Raw genomic sequence first — 12,100 nt, 5'->3', positions numbered from 1 at the left:
GTATTGTATGTGGCTTAAAATTCAAATCAATTTAGACATTTTATATATTTATATCAAAATGAGAACTTTTAATTATTTTTCATAGGAAAAAAATACTGTTTATAAGATAACTTGGTATAAATCTTAGGAACAAGAAACTAAAAATATTTCAAACAATAATTATGAAAGATCTGTATTAGTTTTAATGTAGTGTTTCTTTCACTAGTTCCTTTTTTGTAACTAAGTGGGAAAATTCGCATCTACATTTACTTAATTGTATTTACTTGTTTCTAATTTTTTTAGTGTAGCACATACATATTCTTTTATGGATGCAGTTACAGAATAGATTTCAAGCATCATCAGCTGCATAATTTCCTGTGTCTGTATATTTATTGAAGACTGGGACAGGGAGAAGTTGCTCGAGGCATGGATGTCTAATCCAGAGAACTGCTGCCAGCGCTCGGGGGTTCAGATGCCCACTCCCCCTCCAAGTGGGTACAACGCGTGGGATACACTGCCTTCTCCACGAACTCCCCGCACTACTCGCTCCTCTGTAACTTCCCCTGATGAAATCAGCCCGTCACCAGGAGACATCGAGACAGCTGTGGTAGGTGTATAAATAGATCTGAAACTATCAGGATAGAAGAGCCTGGATCTAAACATAAACACCTACATGGACAGGCAAGCCACATTGTTCTTTCGTTTGGAAAATAAGTTTGCACAGATGCAAAGCCTTTTTCTTTCCAAAAGTGTAAACAAAGAAATTTGCACTTTAAACATTCTGTATAATAGCACAATTGAGCACGTGGCTAATGTAAGGACACTTTTTTCACCTAGCTTGACAAAGTAGGATTTTATCCAGATACAGTCACGTCACTACATTTAGCTCTTTCAAGCTTCACATCTCATACTTCTCAAGATATTCGCTTTCACTGTATCCATTTTCCTGAATATACCCAATGCTGCAAACCCTGCCTTCTGAAATTTTTTTCTTTGGAAAACAAAATTCTCTTTGTCTGCATTTTGAAATGTCAGCCCCCACAAGTGTACTGTAAGCTTATAATTACTTTTACTATGTGTGGGCTGCATCAAGCAGTTTAGAAGGCTATTGCAAATTTGAAATATGAAAGTGCCTTTCACTAAAATCAGTGTGGTTCTTTTGAAAGACAGAGTTCTCTTTTTAATAATCCACAGCTGCAACATTATAAAACCTTTGTTCCATGATCTAAGCATTTTTTTCTAGAATATTATATGAAGCCTTGCAAATGGACCATCCCTGGATCTCATAATAAAATAAAAAATTGTGTTCCTGCATGTAAACATTTTATTTCTTTAATTGTAAAATGTTGACAAAGGAACTGTATGGAGTAATGTTATCCTACACTTACTTATATTAGCAGTGAAATGTTGTGCAGGAACATTTCCCTAATTAAAATGTGTAACTAAAGACTGCATGTGTTCAGTCATACGTTGTGTTGTTTTTATTGTCGTTTATGGTCCAGCAGTGCAGACTGGATAGTGACTGCAGTTCTAGGTCTTATATATCTAAATCCAAATCCAAATTTATACATTCAGTAATTCCAATTGTTAAAAATCTTGCAAGAAGCTTTCAAAATAGTATTTTGAAAATGTTGTTTATGAAATGATACTTATTTCTCTAAAGTCGCACATACTGGCAGACAAATGAAAAATAAAAGTAGGTAAAATGAAAACACACATTATAATGCTCCTTTCAGCTTTTGCATTTACATCCTATTAAAACTGTTCCAGTACATGTTCTACACTTGACATTCTGAACTCATCTTCATTAATTTCCCTATTTTAAAGATATGTTTTAAACATAATTGAAAGACATAAAAATTAGTAGACAACAGTTTTGATGTACAGTCAACTTCTAAAATACTGAATTTTGTCAAGACAGTAAGATGATGTGACTGGAACAATAATACATTCCTTCATCAAGTCTTGTACTTTGAGGGCAGCCTTATTTGGCTTGGTTTGGTTTTGTCTTTAAGACAACTATATTTTAAGAGTAACTACAGGTTAATTTTCTTGAAATGCTTTCCTGTATTGTAGTATCTAATGTTTTGAAAGTTGAAGTAAATTTTAATTGAATCTTTGTTCCAGTGGAAAGAAAATCTGCTTATAGTCTTTCAAGAACATGAAATCTTCATGTCTAACCATAAGCAATAAGTAATGTCACCTCTATTTTTAAAATATTTTCAGAGTAAGGGCCTCAATATTCCGTATATTATTTTTTCTACAGTACTTAGTGGTATAAAATTAAGCAGAGATGTGTACCGTTGGAATGTTTCTCATTGCATCTATTTATTTTGATTGTAAGCCTTAGTGTAATACTTTCCATATTAATCTGGTTTTAATATTTAAAAGTATTTGCTGGTGCTCTTGCACAACTAAATTGTTCCTTTGTAATTTGGAACCAACTGTCTGAGATGGCAGAGGCTACAAGAAGCACTTAGGATTTCCAGACTCCATTAACGGCTGCCTATGAATCTCATGAAAACTTCAAGGCCCATTTTCCTCAAGAACTGAGATCTTAGCAATCTGCACAATGAAGCACATGCTGAGCTGGAAGACATGACATAAGGCACCCCAAAATGCGGTGTTTGGATGGGGAAGCACAGAAAAAGAGATATGGAATCTTTCTCATTTCTACTTCTAAGCTATTTCTATAACTTAAATTGTTTTTTCTTCTTTCTGGCTGCAGTTAGATTTTTCTCCCTATTGAGTGCTTTAAAGTTTTGGTGAGGTTTTCCAGCCCAGTATGTCCTGTGAATAATGTGAAAAGCTTTAGAGTATTTCTTAATCTGAAGTATTTTTTCATCTGCAGTGTGACATTTGTATGTGTAATATATCTGTGTTTGAAGACCCAGTGGATATGCCTTGTGGGCATGACTTCTGCAGAGCATGCTGGGAGGCGTAAGTATATACACTTCTACGTATTTTGGGAAACTCATCTTTCCTGTTTTGAGCAGGTAAAGATGGAGACATTAAACTGCCTGGGCTTCAAGGAGCTGCTGTTTTGATGCTATTGAATATTTTATTTGTCATTCAAAATGACCACCAGCTGTTTTAGGCCTTCACGTGAATGACTTGGACTGCTCTTGATTTGCTCACTGTGTGTGTGGTGGTGGCAATGGGCTACATATCTACTATGTTAAGCATGTGCTTAATTCCATTTCTTAGTTCAGCACACTGATTTGAGGCATCGTAAATCCGTTTCCAGTCAGAAAAGTTATTAAAATACTTTCTTTCATTGAGAGTTAATAGTTGGACTAACTTTATCTTAATTGCTCAGTTGGTGTAATGCTCTCATTACTACGCAATTTAAATCCAAACTATTGTGCTAGTAAAAAGAAACAACTTAGGAATAATGATAGCTGCATGCAGTGCCTTTTTATTCATTTCCTCACTCAAGAGGTTGTGCTAGGCTGTACCACTACAGGGTCTTGTTACACAGACATGTCAGCACGTGCCCTACTGCAGATTAGCCCAATTTATATGAACCCATTCTCCTGTGGTACAGAGGAGCAGTTTCTCTTCACGATGTTTTAGAAGGCAAGTTTTTTCAATATTCAGAGAATTAATTGTCTTGCTCCACTTGTTTTGTATGTAGTTATGCAGTAATTTAGAAGTTATGAAGAGATCCCTGGCGAGATATAGTGCTTCTAACTTGAGTACTGGCCTACACTCAAAATTATAGTGCAGTGTCAGCCAGGTGTTTGTGATGGCATTGTGGAGAGTGGTTCATCTTTCTGAGCCAGACATTTCTGTTACATGGGGAGTAGGCAGAACTGAGTTATCCCATTTTAAGATAAATTTTAAGACACACAAGTCTTTCTGTCTTAACTATGTAAGGACTCCAGATGACTAACTTACAAATACCTGAGTATTGTATAATACCTGAGATGAGTATTCTCGAGTATTAATTAAACTAAACAGTGCTGTGCGTTATAGTTCAGTTTTCAGCAGGTTTCTGAGCTTCTTGTGTCCTGCATTTCTAGGAGTTGGGGACTGCAGAGGTCTCCATTTAGAAATTTGTTTCTGAGAGCAGAACTGCTTTGACTAGCACAGATGAAACGTTAATTGCATATCATTCCTAGATTAATTAAGCTACACATTCCATTTCTTATTTAACTTAGAAGTAATGCTGAGTTTAATTAAACATTTCATAGGAGCCTCTGAGAAATGGCAAGGATAGAAACTACAAACACACAGGGCTATGCGTAGATGATGGCTGTCTCGCTCCAATTTATAGGAGGGAGAGGAGGTTCTTTTATTATCTATATACCCGGCGTGAGATTAAGAAGCAACGGTTCAAATGTTGGTCCGACCAGTTTATTACAAATCTTAATCAGGGAAATGGGGAAGGGGAGGACGGACGCTATTATGAATTAGGGTAATGGGGGAAGGGAAGGAGGGCGATAGAAAAGATAGAAAAGAAGAAGCAAGGAGTCTTTATAGGCAGCAAGAGGGAGATAGTCACCACCATGGATCCAGCGTGGTCCGTAGTTCAGACTTTGATCTTCAGTAGCGGTGGGTCGTCAGGCAGAGTTGTTCTGTTGACAACGACGATGAAGCACAACGAGAGAGACGACCATGGTGATGATGGCCCCTTTTCAATAGTTTCAGAGTGGTTGAGTCAGCTGTCTTTGGAGTGACAGCTCAAATCCAAAGTGGTTGAGTCAGCTCTCCTTTGAGTGGCAGCTTCTGGCTCTGGGGCCTCAGCAGGAAACTCCTTTGTTCTTATCTTCCTGGCCTTGCCAGCAGATAAGAGGAAGCAGGGAGGCACCAACTTGCATCTTGCCTTCACAGGATACAATGGTATCATCCCCCAGCCTCCCATAGCAAACAGGAGTTACTTGGTCACAGGCTAGTTCTTCCACCAGTAAACAGTCCTGAGCACTATCTTCCGAAGGCAAACAGCTCCAAAGATGTAAAATTGTCCACACAGCAATGTTGATTGCCACACAACACCCATCACTTGCCTCCTCAACAAACTACCTCAGGAAGCAAGCTTTGAGCCAAAAAACAAAGAAGGATTCTCACAACGGCACTTACTTCTGAACCACAATAGTGTTCTCTCTTTTCTTAATTATGCTATTCATCTGTTGTCCTTTGAGGTGACAGGGATACTTCCTATTCATTGTTTAGAAATTGATTAATTTGAATATATATGAGCATGGTATAAAGTATTAAGGAGCATTTTGATTTTTACTTTTTTTATTCACAAATACTTACTGACATAATTCTGGCAGATTTTTGAATCTGAAAATTCAAGAAGGTGAAGCTCACAACATTTTTTGCCCAGCATATGATTGTTTCCAGCTTGTGCCTGTAGACATCATAGAAAGTGTGGTTTCCAAGGAGATGGACAAAAGATATCTTCAATTTGACATTAAGGTAAATTGTCAAACTGTTCTTGTACTCTTGAGATGTATTTCTTTTTATTAAAAGTACTATACAGCTTCCATGTGAAATGCTGCTATCTGTAACCTTCCCTGTAGGACTTTATGTACAAAGAATTACTGGCTGTCTTGTTTGCCACAATGTGGATGTTTGGTTACCACTGAGAAAAACAAGAAAGGATGTTGTACTATTCCCGAAACACAGATATGGTGTTTTCAAAATGTATTAACTAATGCAGTATTAGTAACATTATTTGATCAATCTAATGTTTGTAAAAGATTATTTGAATCTTTTAATCTGCTAGATTTGTTTGTGTTGGAGGTCTAAAATTGTTAACAGTTTTTAAATGTTTTTTTTTATTACTGAGAGTCTAATTCCATTTGTAAGTAGTGCCTATTTCCATCTAAAAATATTAATGCAAGTGAATTACTTAATTTTTTTTCCATTCAATGCTTCATACAATTGATATATATTTATATGTGTATGTATGTTCATGTGTGTATGTATGTATAAAGGGAAACCTTGTTTTGATTCTCCCGTTTGACTTTTTATTTGTTTATTTCCATTAACAATCTTATAATTTACGTTTTTTCTTTTGTACTACGTGTAGTAATGCACTAGATAATGTGTTACGTTATGTTATCAGTGGTGGCAGAGTAAGAGAAAGCAAGAAGGGTTTTTTTTCCTTTTACAATGCAATATTTTTGTGTATAACAAGTCTCTTTAATGAAGTCTTACACGATGTGGTAAAAATGAAGTATCTAGGTCTGATTAGCCTTTCACATCTTCATCTTCAAAGTGAGTGGTTAATGGCACCGTTTTGAAGAGAAGTAGTGAAAGTTCTTTGAAGTTTTCCACCTCAATTTTTTAATAAAAGTTTTATGAAAGAAGTCCTGCTACGTTAATTAAAAAAGTTTATAGGTAATGTCCTGAGATAGTCTAGTTCTGATTTCAGGTTTATTGCAGATGATTATATTGTGGATTTTGTGTTAATCAGTAAGATTTTAATTGTTTTCAGCAAGAGTCAGTTCTGTTAATGAGCATTGCTAGTGCATATATAGTGGAAATACAGAGTAAGCCATATCACAAAGGAGTTGAATTGCACACATTAATTTTTTGTGTGGGATATAAATCATTTGGATCTTAGCCTAAGTCTGGAGTACTGTTTGAATGCTTTTAATGCTGTTTTTTGTTTTGTTTTGTTTTGTTTTGTTTTAATGGAGATTAAATTTAATAACTATTTAATAGTTATAACCTTTTAATAACTATTTTTAAAAGCCTATCGAAATTGCTACAGTTGTCATTATGCTTTTTGGCTTTGTTCCCTCAAAGAAAGATTACAATGACGGATTGTTTTATATCAATGATTAAATATGATCTTCTGTGTTAAAATATTTTCTTTCTTTCTTTCTTTTTTTCTTTAGGCCTTTGTTGAAAATAATCCTGCTATTAAATGGTGTCCTATCCCAGGCTGTGAAAGAGCAGTAAGGCTAACAAGACAAGGATCGAATTCAACAGGATCAGATACGCTTAGCTTCCCTATGCTAAAAGCTCCTGCTGTAGATTGTGGAAAGGGACATCTTTTCTGCTGGTTAGTGCTAGAAAGTATCTATGTTGACACAAATGCATAATCACTGCTATTCCAGGGATTAATAAAAAATTAAAAGTTCTACTTAGCACCAAACGTGCAGCAAAATTTTAGATGGGATGGTATTTGACTTTACTATTCTTGGATTTATTTATTAGCTTTATATGCACAAATATTTCAGTATTCTGAGGCACAGCAAAGCTTTCTTATATTGTCTTATTAATTATTAGTTCTGTTAGATGTAGAACCGTAACATAAACTGCTGTGATTTTCTCATCTGAGGAGGCTGGAGCATCAGCGGAGGGATTTTTGTGTCTGTTCTGGATAGATACATAGGCATACTCTGAATTATAGACAGAAAATAGCAGGCTTTTGCTCATTCAGAATTTTGGTGGAATTACATCAGAAAAGCTTGAGCTGAAATAGAACTTTGAAGGATTTTTTGCTACATACATAACTATTTCTGTTTGCTGGATCACTCCAATCGTTTCACTTTTTCAGTAGTTTTGCTTCATATTGTTTTCTGTTAAGTCTTAAGATGAATACAAGCTCAAGAAGTGAAAACCATGATATATTTGAAAGATCATCCTTTAAGCTGTCTATATTCAGCAGTTCCAGGGAAATGACAAAAACAGTATCAACAAAAGCAAAAAAAAAGTGATAGGATACTTCTCTGAAGTCTGGGGCAAACACTATCCTTGTTCCTTGAGCCTGTCAGACTACTGCAGTGATTTTAGTGACTTCAGATTTTCGCCCTTTCCCCATATGAATGGAAAGGGTGGAGGGACAAGAGGAAAGTAGACATGAGGAACCAACCAGGAAAGTTGTAAAACATAACCTGTTTGGAGAAAATTGTTCACAATTGGTGGAGAACTGGGAAAGAAACAAATTTTGTGAAAACAAAGCAGAAAATGTTTTTATCAGTGAACGTAAAACAAACCTCAGGGATATTCAAAAGAAGGTATTACCCTCTCATCCTTGTTTCTGACAACTGTTGTCCTGACAGAATGTTACATTAGCCTGAAGGTCAGAGCTTGAAACCACTTTGTGTCATACTGTTGCAGTCCTTCAGATATTGTCAGATTCTGCTTCCTTTACACGGGCTAAATTCACCCTCTCTCTAGAATGCCCCTTGAATGTGAAAATGCTCTCCAAGTGCATAATTTTTATGAGAAATACCCTTTTTTTTTTTTTTTTAACAGTTCCTGGTAAAATTTCCTGAAGTCTTGAAAAAAGACCTCATTCTGTTAGTAAAATGTCCAAGAAGGCATTTACAAGGCCTTTTTTTCCTCCACATGAAGGAAGATTTTCGTCAGTGGCAAGAAAGTTTCACCAACAACTGAAGCATTCTGCAATATTAGGAATGAGAACCTTTTGCAGAAGGCAGCCATATTAGTCTCATAGTACAAAATCCTATATGACAGAATTAGAACAGTTCACTTGGAAGGGACTTTTAAACATCATCTAGTAACACTGCCAAACCACTTCAGGGCTAACCAAAAGTTAAAGCATGTTATTGAGGCCGTCATACAAATGCTTGTTGAACACTGACAGACAACGAGTCATCACCATCTCACTGTCTGTTCCAGTGTTTGATCATCTTTCTGTAGACAAATTTCTCCTATTGTCTACTCTGAAATCACTCTGGCACAACTCTACTTCCTCTGGAAAAAAAGAAAATGCATTCTTAGTTGAGTGTGTCTTCATTATTACCATATTCTTGAAGGGATATTTATTTATATCTTTAAAGTTCAATCAGCACATCCCACATTTCATACTTCTGTCAGTTCTGCAAGTTTTTCACAAGTAATCTACAGTTTAGACATTATTGTATCAACTAATATGGCTTTAGTAAGAGATTCTTCAGAATCTCTGTATTAGAAAATCCCAACTAAGCTGTAGATAACCATTTGCTGTCATGTACTAAGAACAAGTTATGAGGTTCTGTCAGCATGGAATTTCCATTTTTAGGATCTCTGTCTTTTCTGCTCATTAAAGTAAGGCATTGTAGATGTAGGAATGTTTCTATTAAACACAGGGTTCCTTAGAATGTACTAATTTTTCATTACCCACTACTTAATAGCACCTTCGACAGAATCTAACCAGCTCTGACAAACAGAAAATTCCATTCCTTTTCAAAAAATCATTCTGAGATTTTTAAATGTAGTTCAGATGAAGATAGTACACAAATACTACATCTGTGTATTAGCAGATCCTATATATTAGAACCTCTTAATGCTGTACAAGAAGCATATGGAATTGTAGCAAGGGGACACGTATGGAAAGTAGTAAGCACTGCAGACTTAGTTTTGCATCATCAGTCCTCTTTCATTTTATCCTGGATGGAAACAAGGGGCAAAGTATATTTTGTAGGAAAGATATCTTTTCAGGTACACTGGGAAAGCTGATTCTAAGCTGCAACTATTTTGCTGTTTTGATTCACATCAATTTCATTATATGATATAAACATTATCAGGAGAAAAGAAAAATCAAGAAATGCTTCTTGGACAATGCTTTCAGTCCTTCCATGAATTTTCTCTTGTTGAAACTTGCTGCAAGTTCATTAAATATGTGCCATACCTTCAAATAAATCATCCTGCTTACTGTTGAGGAAGGCAGTCTGGGGAGGCTGAACTGTTAGTTGTCACAACCATTTGGTGTTACTTCCTTTCAGTCTGTGCTGTCACGGAGTCCATCCGAAATACAACTTTGTTTCATAAAAAGTTGTAGGATCAATAGGCTCATCATTCTTACTCAGTAAAATGGCATCCTCAGATAAGAACTCTTGGTCTGGGATAAGCTGAGGAAAGACTTTTTGAAAGAAGTTATTCTAACTTCCTTCTGTGAGTACAATGTATGCATATTCATGTGTATGCATCTTTAAAAATCCCATTCTGGTTCATACTGAAAACAGCAAGAGTGAAGCCTTCTGAGATCTGTTTCTGCAGGTTCTAGTGGGAAAGAAAAAAGGCTCAGCACAATGGGAACTGCCTCTCAGAGACACAAATCTGCCTTTTATATTCTCAGAAACTCAGAAATATTGCCAAAAAGACTGAATTACACCAGGGAGCTTAGTATCTTATTGTCTCCTTCTGTAGTGAGTTTAAGCTTGTATTATAGCAGACTGTCTTAGTTTCAGCTAGGATGGAAATGTTTTCTTCAGTGTGTGGTATGATGCTATGTTTTGATTCTAGGAGAATAACAAGCTTGATAACACAGCTATGTTTATAATTGTTGCTAAGCAGTGTTGTACAGAGCCGAGGCCATTGTTATGTAGTGACTGATATCTTTAAAGCTAGTAGTAACCTCAAGAGAAGCTCATTTCTCTACTGTGTCATGGAAAGTACCTTCCATTTCATTTGGAGACTAATGAAAAGCGTAAAAATTCATAAACTCTTAAAAAACAAAATGGATTGGATCTTGTTCTAGATTGAATTGGTACATTTAATTATACATAAAATGCGTTTCGGGTATAGCAAACTACCTAGTTTTTGTTTTACAAGAAGTTTAAATTTAGTTTTATCACAGAAACTGTAGTAAGAGATCTAAGAATATTTTAAAATAGTAGTATTACTTTTTATCTTTTTGATTTGATGTGATATGTTTCCATGTCTTGTAGTGTGAAGCAATTTCAAAGCAACAATTCAATTTTAACTCTAAATAAGTAGTTATTGTATATATATCTTAATGTTCAGGGAATGTCTTGGTGAAGCACATGAACCTTGTGACTGCCAAACCTGGAAGGATTGGCTACAGAAAATATCTGAAATGAAGCCAGAAGAACGTAAGTCATACTTTTTGCTTTATTATTTCATTGTCATCTTTTATTTTTAAAGGGAATTTTTAGTTGCATTAATTAAAACTTTACATTGGTTGAAAAATAAAGAAGAGGAAGCAAAACAAACCACTGAGTGATGAGCAACTTCATGTTTAATTGCATATGTAGTTATGGTAGACATATGTAGTAATGGTAGACTGTTATCCTGAAACCATTCCTACCGGTTCCCTCATAAATTTGCATATGGTTCAGAGAGATGAAACTCTTCTCCCTTCCTTTTACAGCCTTCCTTCATTTTTTTTTCATGAAGATAACTTATGTTTTCTAGGCAAAAAATCTTAATCTTAAATATTTAAATCTTAAAATCCTTGTCCTAGTCTGCACTTCTGTTTAATTGTATTCATACAGTTGTTTGCATACTTTAGAAATGTTTAAAAGCAACAGGTAATAATAATAGTAATGTTGACTGTAAATTGCAAGAGAATTATGGAGAATGGCTTCCTGGTAAATAACTCCTGGAGGTCAACTAACAATATCTGGATTTACATAGGACAGGCAGAAACAAACAACAAAAAAAAACGTTTACTCAAATAAACACTAACTTAACTTGGTTACAACAATTCAGAGCCTTTCCATTATGTCATAGATTATTCTAGAAAATGTTATAGACTCGAAATGCACCATGCTGAGTCAAACATCAATTTTTAAACATATATTTTAATAATCTGTGTATTATGTATGCCATAGACTACAATACACAGAAGTAATTTGTGTACTTTATACGTATTTGTATATGTGTACATATACATATAGTATATTAAGTACGTATAATGAAGAATTACAATATTCTGTCAAGAAATAGGTAAACACGTATCTTTACTAACCTGATTTTCACAAAAGATTAAACAAGTAAAATTTCAACTTCTCTGTTTTCACATGGTCCACATCCTCCTGTCACATTCATGAAGTTGTGGGAGTTAGTGAGGCATATGAAGATGCTGCCAACTGCCTGTGGTTACTAACTAACTCCAAACCATGCGCCAACTGCAAATCTCCAATTCAGAAGAATGAGGGCTGCAACCACATGCAATGTGCGAAGGTAAGAAAGACCTTTCATACAATTTGTTGTGAATTCAGGTAACGTAATTTAGGTTGTGTCATATGTACATTTCAGGAGCACAAAAGTCCAAACGTTTTGAAATGTCAGGCCTAAGATCTAATGGAATCTGTTTCAAAAATTAGGTAATCTGCAAATAATGGGTTACATGTATACAGAAGATGTTTCGTATTTAGTGAAGTTTATTTGGCTGGTAAGTGTACAGTGT

At 35.3% G+C, this 12,100-nt stretch overlaps 1 protein-coding gene across 2 annotated transcripts in view; it reads left to right on the top strand.

The window, feature by feature from the left end:
• ANKIB1 (ankyrin repeat and IBR domain containing 1) overlaps window positions 1–12,100 on the top strand; it is an 87,609-nt gene that overhangs the window by 57,349 nt on the left and 18,160 nt on the right. For both annotated transcript variants that reach the window (XM_042888427.1, XM_042888426.1), the window contains exons 6-11: window positions 378–586; window positions 2,831–2,919; window positions 5,259–5,403; window positions 6,834–7,000; window positions 10,693–10,781; window positions 11,744–11,874. In XM_042888427.1, the coding sequence (XP_042744361.1) occupies window positions 378–586; window positions 2,831–2,919; window positions 5,259–5,403; window positions 6,834–7,000; window positions 10,693–10,781; window positions 11,744–11,874 (830 nt within the window). The remainder of the gene's footprint in view (window positions 1–377; window positions 587–2,830; window positions 2,920–5,258; window positions 5,404–6,833; window positions 7,001–10,692; window positions 10,782–11,743; window positions 11,875–12,100) is intronic.

Source organism: Lagopus leucura, unplaced genomic scaffold, assembly GCF_019238085.1.
Source record: "Lagopus leucura isolate 7727_CA_CO unplaced genomic scaffold, USGS_WTPT01 Super-Scaffold_100157, whole genome shotgun sequence".
In the NCBI taxonomy this organism is placed as follows: Eukaryota; Metazoa; Chordata; class Aves; order Galliformes; family Phasianidae; genus Lagopus; species Lagopus leucura.
The sequence above is the reverse complement of the archived record's forward strand: the minus strand, read 5'-3'. Positions and strand labels throughout refer to the sequence as shown.